This window comes from Balaenoptera ricei, chromosome 13 (assembly GCF_028023285.1).
Source record: "Balaenoptera ricei isolate mBalRic1 chromosome 13, mBalRic1.hap2, whole genome shotgun sequence".
Lineage (NCBI taxonomy): Eukaryota > Metazoa > Chordata > Mammalia > Artiodactyla > Balaenopteridae > Balaenoptera > Balaenoptera ricei.
In genome coordinates this window covers 71,320,530-71,334,674 of record NC_082651.1, presented here as the reverse complement: position 1 = coordinate 71,334,674, position 14,145 = coordinate 71,320,530, and the positions used below count along the sequence as shown (strand labels likewise).

Here is a 14,145-nt window from a genome sequence, read left to right as displayed (position 1 = left end):
CTCTCCTCCCATGCTTATGGGTCAGCTGGCTCTGCGTGTGTGGAGGCACAGGGGGTGGTCAGATGGGGGTGGAAGGAATCCTTGTATCTTTTCACAGGAGGCTGGGTATCCCATTCCGGCATTTGTGTGTCCTCTCTGAGCTACGACCACGGGGGAATTTTCTTTGCCTGGAGATGGGTTGAAAACACCTCCTTTCAAACTGGCGTCCTTCCTTCTGTTCTCAACAAAGGTCTGCTTGTTTGCGGTTGGCAAAGCACCCCAACTGTCCACTAATTTACTCTCAGTAGACCCTGGGGAAATATCCAAGTAAGTTTGGTTCTCAGCAACAAGCAGGCCATCACTTTCATTCTTTGTTAAACTTGTGGTCTTGGCCGCTGTCCCCTTTTGAGACAGACTGCATTCTGCGTATGGAATGTGTATCTCTGCTTTCACGTTACTATGGCTAGCCCTTGAATCCTTTGCTGCACAAAGCCAAGGACCCTCACTTGGCAGCCTGTCCCGGGGACCCGCCCGAGACCTGGGACATGACCATTCTCTTGCGCCCCATTTTCCTGCAACCTCTTTACAAAGGATGTTAATAAATCTACTTCTTACCTAAAAGAAAAAACAAACAAAAAACCAACCAACCAACCAACCAACAAACCCCCCCAAAAACCTTGTGGTCTTAAAAGCACAGGGTAACCTGTTTTCAATTTCCCTAAGTTACCAAGCTGGAGCCGAAATCCTTGCTGTAGCCCAGTAAGACTTCACTCTTTCTGTTTCTTCTTTCCTCACTCCTACAGGCCTCTGCTCACCTCCCTTCTCCATCCAATCCCCCTTCTTCTTCCTCCTATGATTCTCCTTCTGTCTCTCCTCTCCACCCCATCCTCCTCTGACTTCTCTCTTCTTTCCTTCATTTCCTCTGAAAAAAATGAGGCACACTGAGATGGCTGGGGGGATGTGAGAGCAGGAAGGGGGCTCAGCAAAACTCCTGGGAGTAGCAGGTCAGGTCTAGTTTGTAGCCTCCCCCGGCAAGACTCCATCCTTGCCCAGATTCTTCTTAGAAACTGAAGGAAAGGGGAAAAGGAACACTTTTATGCCCTCATCCCCTGAGCTTTCAGTTGCCAGCTTTAAACAAAATTCCTCCTTACCTAAGTACAGTCTCCTACCCAGTAGCTAAGAATGACCCAGTGCCACCTTAGTGTCCTCATGTGCAACGTTAATTAGAATAGACAATTTGCACATCAAGTGGGAATAACTTTAAAACGTTGAAAAAGATTTCCCTTAAAATTTCCACTGTCACATAAATAAGAGTGTACCAGTTAAGCTTTAAAAAGGCTATTCGAGTGATGTGCCCTTTACTAGTTCAATACATTCGTATAGGAGCCATCAGTAAAGGGGTCTTTGTATAGTCTGAGGATATCTGCTGTGAGGTTGACGATGACAGACTTTTTTTTGAATACTAAAGGCAGACCTGTGACTCAACATATTTTGAATGGCTGGGAAAATGGGACCTGCTCCATATATTCTTGTAGAGCCTTTTCTTCTCTACACCTGGTTTGTGTGTCTATTCTGTTCCAAGCCTCTTCCCTGGCTCTTTACGGTACCTTGTCCAGCAGCACCTGGATTTGCTTCATGCTCTGCAGGAAAGGGTCTTGAAGTGGCCACGCCAAGGGGTCCTTGGAGATTTATTCCTTAAGTTAACGAATGATGAGGTAAGTTTTTCTCTTAATCCTTTATAAACTTGAATTATATGCGTCTGTGTCTCCCTTGTCTGTTTCTCTTAATAGAGAATCTAGAATCAGTGAATTTCAGAGTTAGAGGAACTCCTGAGATCTAGTCTAACTTCCTCATTCTACAGATTATGAAATAAAGTTCAGAGAAATTAAAAGCCTTGGCTGAAATCACCCAGCTATCTAGATATTTGTAGATCTGTGGCTAGAACCCAAGTCTTTTAACTTCCAGATCATCACTTTCCACTGTACTATAACTGCCCCCATTGAGTATGCATGTGTATGTGTGTGTATGTATGTGTGTGTATTTGTGTATAAGTATATATACATGCACATATATATCCATCCATACATATAACATAAATGAGAGTTTGTATATATGTATATACTTTCATGCACAATTTCATTTCCTAGAGATTTTTTAAAATGTGATGGGCAGCTATTTGTCTGGAATGTTTTTTGTTTTCACTTCCCTGGAGAAAGGATGCTAAGGTTTGAAATCTCTATAATGTTCTTCAAAGAAAGTATGACTTAGGCCACAAGCTGCAAACTCAAATGCCTATAGGGCCAGACAATGACATTAGTGAGTAGAAGTGAGCTGAATGTAAAACAATGTGGACTGCTGGGAAGTGAGCTTAAGTGGAGCACATATGCTTTCAACAAAGAATAGCTACTCAGCTTTATCCAATTGTTATGCAGGAAAAAAGGACTAGAGTTACCAGAACTTCTGATATTTTAAGAGAAGCTGGAAATCCAGAATTTTGTATGAAATTTTCTTATTTTAAAAATATTGTGTGGGCTAATTAAAACTGGTCTGCAAGCCAGATTTTGCCTGCAGTTAACCTCTGTATATCGATGATTCTCAGCTGTGATTAATAATACAAAATTTACAAATTATTTACTTGTATAGAGTGGATGTAATACTATCCCTCTAATATCACTTTTACTCATTTGTATTCAGTATGCTTTCTTGAGCTGAAAATTGTTATATCTATGGGAGTATAACTTGGAAAGGTGAGAACTGTTTTCCTGAGGGGATATTCCATAGGTGAAAATGCAATTAGTCGAAAAAGTCGAGAATCCCTGGTCTAGAAACTATGAGGTGAGTTGGACAAAGTTCCTCATTTAGATGTAGATGATTGAAGCATTTCATCATTAATGAAAGTAATTAAAAAACAAAATATGCATTTTTATCATTGAACAGCTTTTAAAAATATTTTTTCAACTTACACGGCCCCTTCCCTCTGCTTTGGTTTATCACTTCACTTTCTCTCATTAAAGCAGGGATACTGAGTTTTGTTTTCCAAATCCACAGGAATATTTTCCTTAAAACCAAAAAGATTTTTTAAGGTGAATAAAAAAAAAAATTTACTAAACACATTAAATGAATGATTAAAATAATCTCTGCAAAGTACTCCTTTTAATATGCATGACTCTGTAAACATATTAGTTGCTATCATTCCTGTCTCCAGGTTCTTACCATGCCTTTTTCTGCTTGTTTTCAAGAATAATTTTTTGGATTATTATGTTGCTTACCTGAGGGACCTGCCAGAATGCATCTCTTTGGTTCACGTGGTTGTTCTGAAGGAGGTATGCGTGCACTGTCCTTTGGTTACACGTGTAACTATATGATGTTGCTCATCTGCCCAGAAACTACAGCACATGCGCTCTGAGCTTGCTCTCCAGGCTGGGGAATGGCTTGAACGGAGCCACTGACACTCCTCCCTGGGGTTAAAGGAGCCCACTCAAGGATCAGTGCCATTGCTTTGGTCTTTGCTGTTCCTCACTGACCTTCTGTTCCATTCCAATGGAAATACAGACAAAGTAAACAGCTATGCTAAGCAGAGATCTTCAGACTGCAGCTTGCAGCCTTGAGGGGTTTTGGGTTTCACAGGCTCAGACAATATGAACTGAATATTAAACTCATGTTATCTTGTATCTGTCAGTTTATAAGATTATAAAATGGCTTTAGTCATGTTGCTTTAAGTATTGCTTCTGCGATGATATATTAGGTGCTCAATAAGCACATATAAATATAAGACAATTCTAGTTATTTTAGGTCAATAGAAAAGAACCATATCAGGAGCTCTAAAGCTAAGAGTTAATCGAGTTTCACAAGAGGTGAGAGGCTCTATTAACTTTCTACTTCAACCCCCTACTGCTCCCAACCCAGTACCCAATACCAACCACGTGTTAGCACTCTGCAAATATTTGAGAAAGGGAAAGGAGGGGAAGGAACATGGAAAAAGTCCAGCATGTTTCCTGCTGCCAGGCCAGCTGACCAGTTTCTAATCATACTCCCTTCCCCATTCTCATGAGGCTCCCATCCACCCTTAGTGCCTATTCGTAAACCTCTGTAAAGATTACTGGCTGAAGAACCTTAATGAATTTAGTCAACTCATATATAATTTACTGAATGCCCACTGTGCTAAGATGGTGTTGGAGGGTGGGGAAGAGGAGGGAGTAGTTGGGAAACTTGGGTGGATTCTGAAGAAGTATATAACATGTCCCCTGCTAGAGAAGAGTTGTCTCCTTGAGCATGTCCCCGAACAGATCAATGCTGCATGACACTCTAGATGAAGAAAATTCTCTTCAGAGAAGAGAGTAAACCCTTCTTACTCTGGGGGAACTGACTCTGGGGTTTGACAGCCAGAGCTGGAGGGACGCTGAAGACTGACTCCAACTTTCTTTCATTCAGGGTGACGAAGAGATTAAGTCTGACATCTATACACTGTTTTTTCACATAGTTCAGCGCATCCCTGAATATCTGATACATCTGCAGGTAGGTATGGCTGGCCAAGCCACTAAACTGATTTTCATGCTAAACAGTTGTTTTTAGCTTCCAATGAAAGACACTGTGAAGGGTCAAGGAATCATTAGTATTTCTAAGAAGTGTTTAAATGATTTAGATTGTTATGATTACCCCATCTCCACCTTGTGGTATGAGCTAAAATCTCATTCTCTAAAAATTTTTGGCTCGTGATGCCAAAAATGAAGTTCTATCTTCATTGACCAGCAATTCACACCTATGCTGATCCAGGATCTTTCTATGGCAGCTCCTGCCAGACCCTGGATACCTATTCAGTCCCTTCCACCTTGGTTCTACAGCCATCTAAATGCACCCGACTACTACTTTCTTTTGGCTTGCGTCCAAGGGTCTACAATACATTGTGCTTATATCTTGTGTCACAGGAGAAGCATGGAGAAGCTGATGAGCTGACTTCGTCACACCATTTTCCCGCAGGGTTTGTAGCATCTTGGAGGCAGTAGAGTTCAGAAAGAGACTCATCAAAACCCCTACCAGCCCCTCTTCTTCCCACCACCCACCTGTTCTGGTTTAATTGCTGACTGATCTTCTTAAGTAATTCAGTGAAAGCATCTCAGAAATGCTTGGGATTTGTCTCAGGTAGAAGTAGCCCAGTATTAACATTAAAAAGACTTTCAATTGTATGTGGCTTTAGATCTTAAAATCGTTCTCTCACAGTAATTATCTAATCTTTTCAACAATCCCATTAAATAGGTATCATTAGTAACATTTTTTTAGATAAGGAAATGGAGACCCAAAGAAGTAACTTGCCCAAGTTAAGACACCTGGTCAGTGAAAAAATATAGGCCTGAAACCCAGGTCTTGCAAGCAGGTTGTAAGTAAGTAAATAAGAGCCCAGATTCTGCTGTCTGACTTGAGTTCAAATCCTGACTCTGCTACTCATTAGATGTGTGACCCAGTGAAGATTATTTAACTTCACTGTGCCTTGATTTCCTTATTTGTTAATTGGAGTAACAATGGCATATATCTAACTGGGTTGTGGTAAAAATTAAATGAGAAAATAATGTAAAGGACTTACTGTTTGGCAATAGGAAGCACTCAATAACTGTTAGCTTTCCCAAATCCAACCAGCATGCACATTCCACTATAGCACAGCAGGCAATGTAACAGGAGGGGCCACTAGGCCAGGCTTGATCATAAACATCCCCTCACTTCCAGCCTTGATGCCTGACCTTCTCACCATTGGTCTGACTCCTTTGGGTTATAAGGCATTGCCTATAGAAAGTAATTGTTAGAATGGCTCCATTACTTCAGAGATCTAATTAGTAGATCCTTCTAATTTTTCAGATGGAATTATGTTCAAATTCAACTCGAACAGGAGCAATAGTGACTATTATTTTCCCTTGGTGTGATGGACAAAGAGAACAGCAAGTTTGACTTTTCAGTTTGTAATTAAATTGGCCATTTGCATCATTTTGATTAAATGGCTACCAAACTCTCACAACAGATCAAGGCAAGGTATAGAAGAGAAGAAACAACTTTTCATTCTAACTATGCAATGCTGCTTCCTTTTTTCCTCCATCCAGAACGTCCTGAAGTTCACAGAGCAGGAACACCCTGACTATTACCTACTTCTTGTGTGTGTTCAACGCCTGCGAGTATTTATCTCACACTACACCCTGCTGTTTCAGTGCAACGAGGATTTGCTTATTCAGAAACGGAAAAAACTCAAGAAGTAAGGTTCTGATGGTGCAGTCTAGAGGGTTGATCAAAGGTTTCTGAGAACAGGGATACAGACGGTCAATGTGAGTGTCTGTCACAAGTAACCACATTGAATGCAAAGCGGCTGAAATGCAGTGATGGAGGCGGAAGAGAAGAGAGAGCAGGGGAGGGAAGAGAGGCGGCGAGGTTGGCTACAGGAGGGAGGTACTTACTACCTGGTGGAAATTAATTTAGAAAAATAAGCACTTTTCCTCTAACGCTTATGCAGACCTTCTATTATCTCATGTTGCTAACCACCTCAAAAATAGTTGTTTCACTAAACTTGCCAGGTTTAAAGTTGCAGTTTAAAGGCCAGAATGTGATTTCTTTCATTAATTCAAGAAATATTTACTGAGCACTTATTGTATATCAGGCACTGTTCAGCAAACTGAATATACTGCGAAGAACAAAACAGACAAAAATCTTTGCCACATGGAGCTTACTTTCTAGACCTGAGTAGCCAGTTAATAAATAAGTTAAATGGTTTAAGTGCTATGGATAAAAATAAAACAAATAAGGGAGGGGGGTGGTGGTTGAAAGGATTTCACACTAAGAGGAAACAGGAAGGACTGATTAAGGAAAAGCTGGGCTTATGAGGGAACAGAAGCAACTCATAACAAAGCTTCCTAATAACCTGGAATTCTTTCAACCTCATCCCAATCCAGTGAGGAAAACAGAATCATTTCTGTGCGTGCTTTACACCAGTAAAAGATGCTATGTCCCAAGCCAGGGCTCCTCTAATGGATGACTTCTCCTCATACTCCCCTGACCCCCAAACTCAATTCAGCCAATTAATCAGCACCCCTACTCCTACCCAGCATCTAGCTTGCACTCTATTATGTAAGCAACCTGGTTTGTAGAGAGCCCTGGAGAGACCGAGAACTTCACAGCTGAGCTTCATCTGAGAGATAGTCTGCCTTTCTTGGTATAATGTGTGTGTTCAGAGAGCTGATTTCCCATTGTAGACCCTGAGAATTATTACCTCCATTCCATTAGGTCATCCATGGCGAAGCTGTACAAAGGGCTGGCTTCCCAGTGTGCAAATGCCGGGCAAGATGCTTCTCCCACTGCAGGCCCCGAGGCTGTCCGTGACAGTGGGATCCACTCAGAAGAGATGCTGCAACCCTACTCTTCTGCTCCCAGTTCTGGCCCTGCTGTCACGTAAGCACCTGTTGCTGTGGAAAGGTTAATGACAATGCCCTCGCCTCCCAGGTGGTCTGTGTGGGGTAGCAGGCCAGCCTGTATTAGGAGTATGACCTACAGGACTCCTTCCTCCCTCTTGCCCCATCAGCCCCATATGTGGCAGGCAAGCAGCCGACCCGAAGTTTGGATTCCAGAGGACGGCACTTACGTTAAAGAGCAGGCCTAGAGGCTGGAGGTTACTCCCAACAATTTTATCACACACAACCACCCTCCACCTACAGCATGAGTCTCTCTGGGTTTGGACAATGACAGAGTGGAAGGGAGTGCCGTAAGATGCCAGGAAGGCATTTTACAACCCCTCAGAAAGGTGGGAACCCACTTAATGTCTACAAAAGATGTAGTGAAGAAAAAGGTTTCCCAGTCAGGGGTCAGAGGAAGTCTGGGCTCTGAGGATGAGAAATACGTCTGAGGTGATACAGAAAGAAGGCTGTTTAGCCCTTCCCAGTTCTCCTTGAAGCTTCTTCAGAAAGGGACTTCATGACCTCTGTTCTTCACTTATGACAGCTTCTCTGAAAGCTGTTCTGGGCAGTGGATGGATTTGACAGTCTTTTAAAGTCGCTGCACACAACTCTCTCGCACACTAAGCTGGATTCTCGTTCAGCCAACTTCTTGATGATCTTTAGGGTAAGGATTAGGCTATTTACATATCTGGAACTCATTTTACCTCTGAAGGATGTCAACTTGGCCACCTTTGAAACTAGGACTTCTGGAAGAATAAGGGAAACCAAAACTCAAAATTCCAAACCCCCAATTTACCAAATATAGACAATTCTCATGAAACTAATTCCTTAGATTATAATTTCTGCTTTGGGTTTTATTATCTTAAGGAAAATTTAGAAATCATGCAAGAAGCTACTTATCTTTTCTAAAACTACAATGAAGTGAGAGGCAGGCAGCTGAGATTACTTCAATGTTTAATCCCTACAGTTTTTAGAATGCTAATTACAGTCACGGGAAGGAGCAACTGATCAATAACACAAAATAAATCCTGTTTGCTTTCTGCCCTTATCTCTTAAAATTGAGAACATTTGTCAGTGAGAGATGGAAGTGCAAATGTGGAGGCAGAACGGAGAAATTTTATCATCATTCTGAAAACCTATGAGACATTCACTTTTCTATAAATAGAGCCCAGGATAAGTTTCTTACTATAGAGAAAATCCTTGAAGTCCTATAAGGAGAGAACTCCTTACAGAAAAAAATACCTTTCCTGGGTGGGAAGTGGGAGACAGGAAGTGGAATTTTAGTTTTGTGGATCACTTCAGCTCTTAAAACAGTGACAGAACTCTCTACTTTGAAGTGAGACAAATAGAGCCCAAAAAAGAAATCCCTAGAGATTATATCCAGACTGAAGATGGCTGTCATTGCATTCTGTGCTAGAAACATAGCCAGAAAAAAACCCAACAAGAGTCTTCCAAGTTAAAAGAGAATTCAAGTCAATATTTCATTTTACTATTTTTTTCACCTCTGTAAATGTGAGACCTAATTTTCATCTTAAGATCACCAGAGAAAGACAGTCAGTGTTAGCATTTACATCTGCATTCTTTATGCATTTTCGTGGTAGAACTAAGTATGAATAAATAAACTAGCGCAACCAGTTTGGGTCAGTGTATCGTAGTCCACTCACATCTGTCTGGCAATTAATTCCAGCAGAACTGGCAAACCACATCCAATCTGATGGGTATTCTATCCAAGCATCCAATGTTAATTATTCTTTATCCATGATTAAACAAAAAAACCCTCCATGAAATTGGGCATATTCAGAGTGACAGCCTTTTCATTTCGGTAATGTTTTTTTGGGTGGAAGTTTGAGACGACTTACATAGCATGCTTTATAGCCCCAAGGAATTTTTAGTTTATTATGAAAATTTCAAACATACAGAAAAGTAAAATGTACAGTAAACCCCACACACCAACATTCAGATTCAACGGTTATCAAGATTGTACTCCACTTACTTCGTCTGGGAATTAATTCTTAAGCATTAAGATCCACGAGTTGAACAAAAGTTGTTTCCATGATTGTACATGACTCTGCTAGGGCAAGAAAGGGAGAGAAGAGAGAAAAGAGGTGCCTTGGGGCCTTGACAAGTGGTGGGAAGGGTCGGAGACTGCACATGGGGGATGAGCATCCTTGGCCTACCAGCCACCTCTGCGCAGTGCCTCTGGGCTCAGATGGGTACTTCCAGCATCCCTTTCACGGATGGTCATTTTCACTCTCCCACTTGGGGGACCAGGGCTCGTGGGGACTCCTTAATCTGAGAAGCCTGTGGCGCTTGGGAGGTAACACACGTAGGCGGCTGGGAGGGACGGAGAGGAGGGAGTCGGCAGTTTGCACCTAAGCGGTCTCCGGCAGGCAGTGCGTCGGTCCCGGCCTTGCGCTGCTCGGTGAGAGGCGTGCACTAACAAACCGTAAGCACACTTGTTTTGTATTCTCTTTCCCCTTTAAAGACATTTGATGCCCCCACTGAAGAAAAGCCAACAACAGCAAAGCTTGATGGAGAGCATGCAGCCCGGGAAGCCCAGTGACTGGGAGATAGAAAGCAGAAAGCACGAGAGGCCTGAGAGCCTCCTGGCGCCGGGGCAGTTCTGTGCCGCCGAGCAGGACGTGAAGGCGCTCGCTGGGCCCCTGCAGGCCATCCCGGAGATGGACTTCGAGCCCTCTCCGGCCGAGCAGCTGGGCAACGTGGAGCGCTCCCTGCGCGCCCCGGCCGAGCTCCTGACCGACGCCCGCGGCTACGTGCCCGCGGCCTACGACGAGTTCGAGTACGGCGGCGAGATCTTCGCGCTGCCCGCGCCCTACGACGAGGAGCCCTTCCAGGCGCCGGCCCTCTTCGAGAACTGCTCGCCTGCCTCTTCCGAGTCCAGCCTGGACATCTGCTTCCTGCGGCCCGTCAGCTTCGCCGTGGAGGCCGAGCGGCCCGAGCACCCGCTGCAACCCCTGCCCAAGAGCGCCACGTCTCCGGCGGGCAGCAGCAGCGCCTACAAGCTGGAGGCGGCAGCGCACGCGCACGGCAAGGCCAAGCCGCTGAGCCGCTCGCTCAAGGAGTTCCCGCGCGCGCCGCCCCCCGAGGGCGTGGCCCCGCGCCTCTACAGCACGCGCAGCAGCAGCGGCGGCCGCGCGCCGCTCAAGGCCGAGCGCGCTGCGCAGCCGCACGGCTCGGCCGCCTCCGCCCGCGGCGCGCCCAGAACTTTCTTTCCCCAACAGAGGTCCCAAAGCGAAAAGCAGACCTATTTGGAAGTAAGGAGGGTAAAGTAAAACCGACCCCAAACCCACAGCGCTGGCAGACCCGGGCTTAGATCTCCAGGGTGCAGTCTGGGCTCACCTAGCGTGGAGGGGAAGCAGGCTGGCCAGGCGGGGGCGCAGAGGCCGGGCTGGGCGAGGATGTTGAGGGAGAGCCCGGGTTAAAGGCTTGACCATCAGTGGCCCTCGGAGGAGAGCGTTAGCGCCCATCCTGCAGTGCCAGGACACAGGAGCATGCCTTACCTATATATGTAGGACGACCGAAAGACTAGGACTCCTAGTAGACCTGCTTAAAACGCCTCCCCCCACCCCAAGTGAAAGAGTTAGAGGTGTTCTCTGCCTTGCTGCTTAGGCTGTGGCACCTCCCAGCTGCACTTCACTTGCAGGGCACTGCACTCAAGTCCCAGGCCTGTCTGTGTCTTCCTTTGCCTGTTAGGCGCACCCCTTGTTTACACGTTCAAAATATGGAGCCCTGTGTGCCAGCCTACTGTACTCCCCGACCTGCACCCTTGTTTGTAGCTAGGGAGGAGGCAAGTTGCCCTCTCGCTCTGAGGACTCCCTGCAAAATTGACTACAAAATTCATTTCCGCTTGCTTTCCTTTTGCCTGGAAAAGCGTGTCACCTTACTTGGCAGACTGCAGTGGGACGAGGACAACACAAAATAGTCAAGGAAGCATTGACTCACAAACACCTTCTTTGGCCTCTATATCGATGTTTGGTATTTTGATGTCTAACCTTGGTGTCTGCAAGCCTTGGGAGATTTAAAGAGGTGTTTAAATACACATCCATGAAAGGACTAATAGTTCCTGAGCAAATAATTTCTCCTGAGCAAATAATCATGCACGTGATTGGAACAAAGGCAATTTCTGATTAAACGGAGTAACAGTGTGGCTTTGACCTGTGCCCCCATCCTTCCTGTTAAACATTTTAGAAGTGGTGGTTAGGGTTTACAGGGCAACTCTGTATTGATTGATACATCTTGAAAATGACAGTCCAGGACTGCCTTTACCTGCACGACGTATCCCTTGCATCCAGCACTAGGGATCCTTTGCCTAGGTGAGAAAGGGTTTCTCCCAGGAATGAGGGCCCTGCATTCCACCTGTTTTCTATTTCCAAGTGAGTGGGAAGAGATCGAGGATCATTGACTCCTTTCATTCATTCATTTTTCAGCAAACACTGAGCACCTGCCTTGCACCAGTCTCTGTGTCAAGTGCTCAGGGTTCAGAAATAAATGGCATCCAGTCTCTGCCTTCCAAGGCCACTGGCTTAGCCCAGGAAGGAGACGCATAAACACAGAATTATAATAAACGGTGGAAGCACATGGGAGGGTATTTAAACCCTCCTATGGTGATGATGGTCAGAGAAGTCTCCTAGATAGTTTGAACGTCTGAATTCAATTTTAAAAGCTGCTTAAAAGTTGGCTAAGTGAAGAGAGGGGTAGGGAAATATGAAAAAAGGCTCATGGGCCTTTTACAAAAATGGCAGAGTGAGTTTTTCCTTGTAAATATTGTCCCAGGTGGGAGTGGTGGACATTAGGCCAGAGGAACATGAAGAGCCTTGGAGCTTGCCGCCCACCTGGACTCCAGAAATCAAAGTCTGTGTCTGCTTCCTGAGAGGGCAGAAACGCCTTAGCGTGCCCAGCTAAGGTTGCTGAGTTTCCCCAGGATTCTCAGATTTCCTTCTGCCTCTGATTTTCAACTCTGAACTTTATAAAATTCTGTTAGGTAAAATTTCTTAGACAAATCAAAGTTAGGTGTGTGTCAAAGTTTAAAAGTTCGTTAACAAGGGAAGTAGAAAGGAAATAATAGTGCCAGTTCAAAGTGACTTGGGATGGGCAGAGATATACATACAGAACCTTATAACTAGTATAGTCTAAGCTGCAAAGAATGCTTTTATTTCATATGTTCATAAAAATGTCTTTTTTTCCCTAGTTGATGTGTGAAAAATTGGAAGCTCAACAATTGCTAGACAAAAACCATTAATCAGAGCGAGATGGGGTTTTAGTTGCAAAAGATTAACTCTTCAAATCCCCATCTTTAAAGATATCAGCTCTTTCCTGCTGAGATGTGCAAAGTTCCTAGGGTTCCAACTCCTCAAATATACTCTGTGTATCTTCCACCCCTGCCCTCAGAGCCAACCAAACCCTAGTCTTTAGTGTTCTGTCTCTAAGAGTCAAGAAAGAAGACACTATGCTTTAGTGGAAAGAGCACCTGACTGGGTGTCAGGAGATCCCGGTTCTGGTCCTGACTCTGCTGCCAGATAGCTGTGTGCTTTTGGACAATTCATTTGGCTTCTCTGTGCCTCCAGTTTTCTCATCTGTGAAATAAGACAATCTATACCTACCTCACAGGGTTGTTGTGAGGATAAGGCCAAATAAGATAAAGTTTGTGGATATGCTTCCTAAAGTATGGAATGCTATACAAATGCAAGATATTATCAAGATCATGATTCCACAGATTTTCCTAGAACTATTAATAGATTTAGTCCTAAAAAGTCCCTAAAAGCCCACTTCTCAAAATATGGTCCTTGGGCTAGTAGTAAATGTATTACTTGGGAGCTTGTTATAAATGCAGGATTTGGGCTCCACCTGTGACCAACTGAATCAGAATCTGCATTTTAGCAAGATTCCCAGGTGATTCATATAAACATTAAGTGCAGGTGGGCTGGCACATACCTTAAGCTGTTGGTTTTCAAAATCTAAGTGTGCAAAAAGATTATCTAGGCCTAACTTCGCAGAATCTGGTTCAGATAGTCTGGCTTGGGGCTCAGGAGTCTACATTTAAATAAAGGCCCCAGTTGATCCTGTAGCCCCAGGACCACGCTTTCAGAAACACTACACTAAGCCATTAAGGTGTTGATCTCCGTGGTTTAGTTATGAATCTTCATAGAATCTCAGAGACTCTCTAGATCTGCTACTACAACCCTGAGTTAAGGTCTCAAAGTCAAACCCATATGTTTCCTGAAAAAAATTCATCCCCACTCTTTGCTCTCTATCAGCAAGCATTCACCCATCCAATTCATGAACGTTTCAGGGTGGTTTTTGCTTTGACTTCTTGGCTTCTCTTTTTGGTTCAAAATTAAGTAGCTATTTTAGGTTGCTTTTTAAAAAGAAAGTAGAGAGTTCACAAAAGATAGAGCCTTGTTTTTAAATTTATTTTAACTTTACACTGTAAATAGCATGGATTAAGAATTGTAAAAGGCATGCGTGCAGGTTGGAAATATTAGTTGACATTTATTTCTAAACAGATCTGACCTCTCAAAAACTCCTTCCATCATTAATGTCTAAAGTGGAGAATTAGGAACACGAGTTTAAACTAGTATTAAAATCAAGAAACTTTTTTATTTTGTAGAAAGAGAAACATAGCCAGGGATATGAGGGGACTACTGTAGGTTTTCCAGCAAGACAATATTGTTGCCAGAATAAGAAGTTAATCTTCCTTTATTTCCTGATCTTTAATTATTGT

The 14,145-nt window shown here is 43.8% G+C and overlaps 1 protein-coding gene across 2 annotated transcripts in view; it reads left to right on the top strand.

Moving 5' to 3' along the window:
• The window catches only part of ARHGEF33 (Rho guanine nucleotide exchange factor 33), a 46,309-nt gene that overhangs the window by 24,167 nt on the left and 7,997 nt on the right, over positions 1–14,145 (top strand). For both annotated transcript variants that reach the window (XM_059943546.1, XM_059943547.1), the window contains exons 9-14: positions 1,562–1,694; positions 3,219–3,302; positions 4,411–4,494; positions 6,066–6,214; positions 7,237–7,401; positions 9,889–10,687. In XM_059943546.1, the coding sequence (XP_059799529.1) occupies positions 1,562–1,694; positions 3,219–3,302; positions 4,411–4,494; positions 6,066–6,214; positions 7,237–7,401; positions 9,889–10,687 (1,414 nt within the window). The remainder of the gene's footprint in view (positions 1–1,561; positions 1,695–3,218; positions 3,303–4,410; positions 4,495–6,065; positions 6,215–7,236; positions 7,402–9,888; positions 10,688–14,145) is intronic.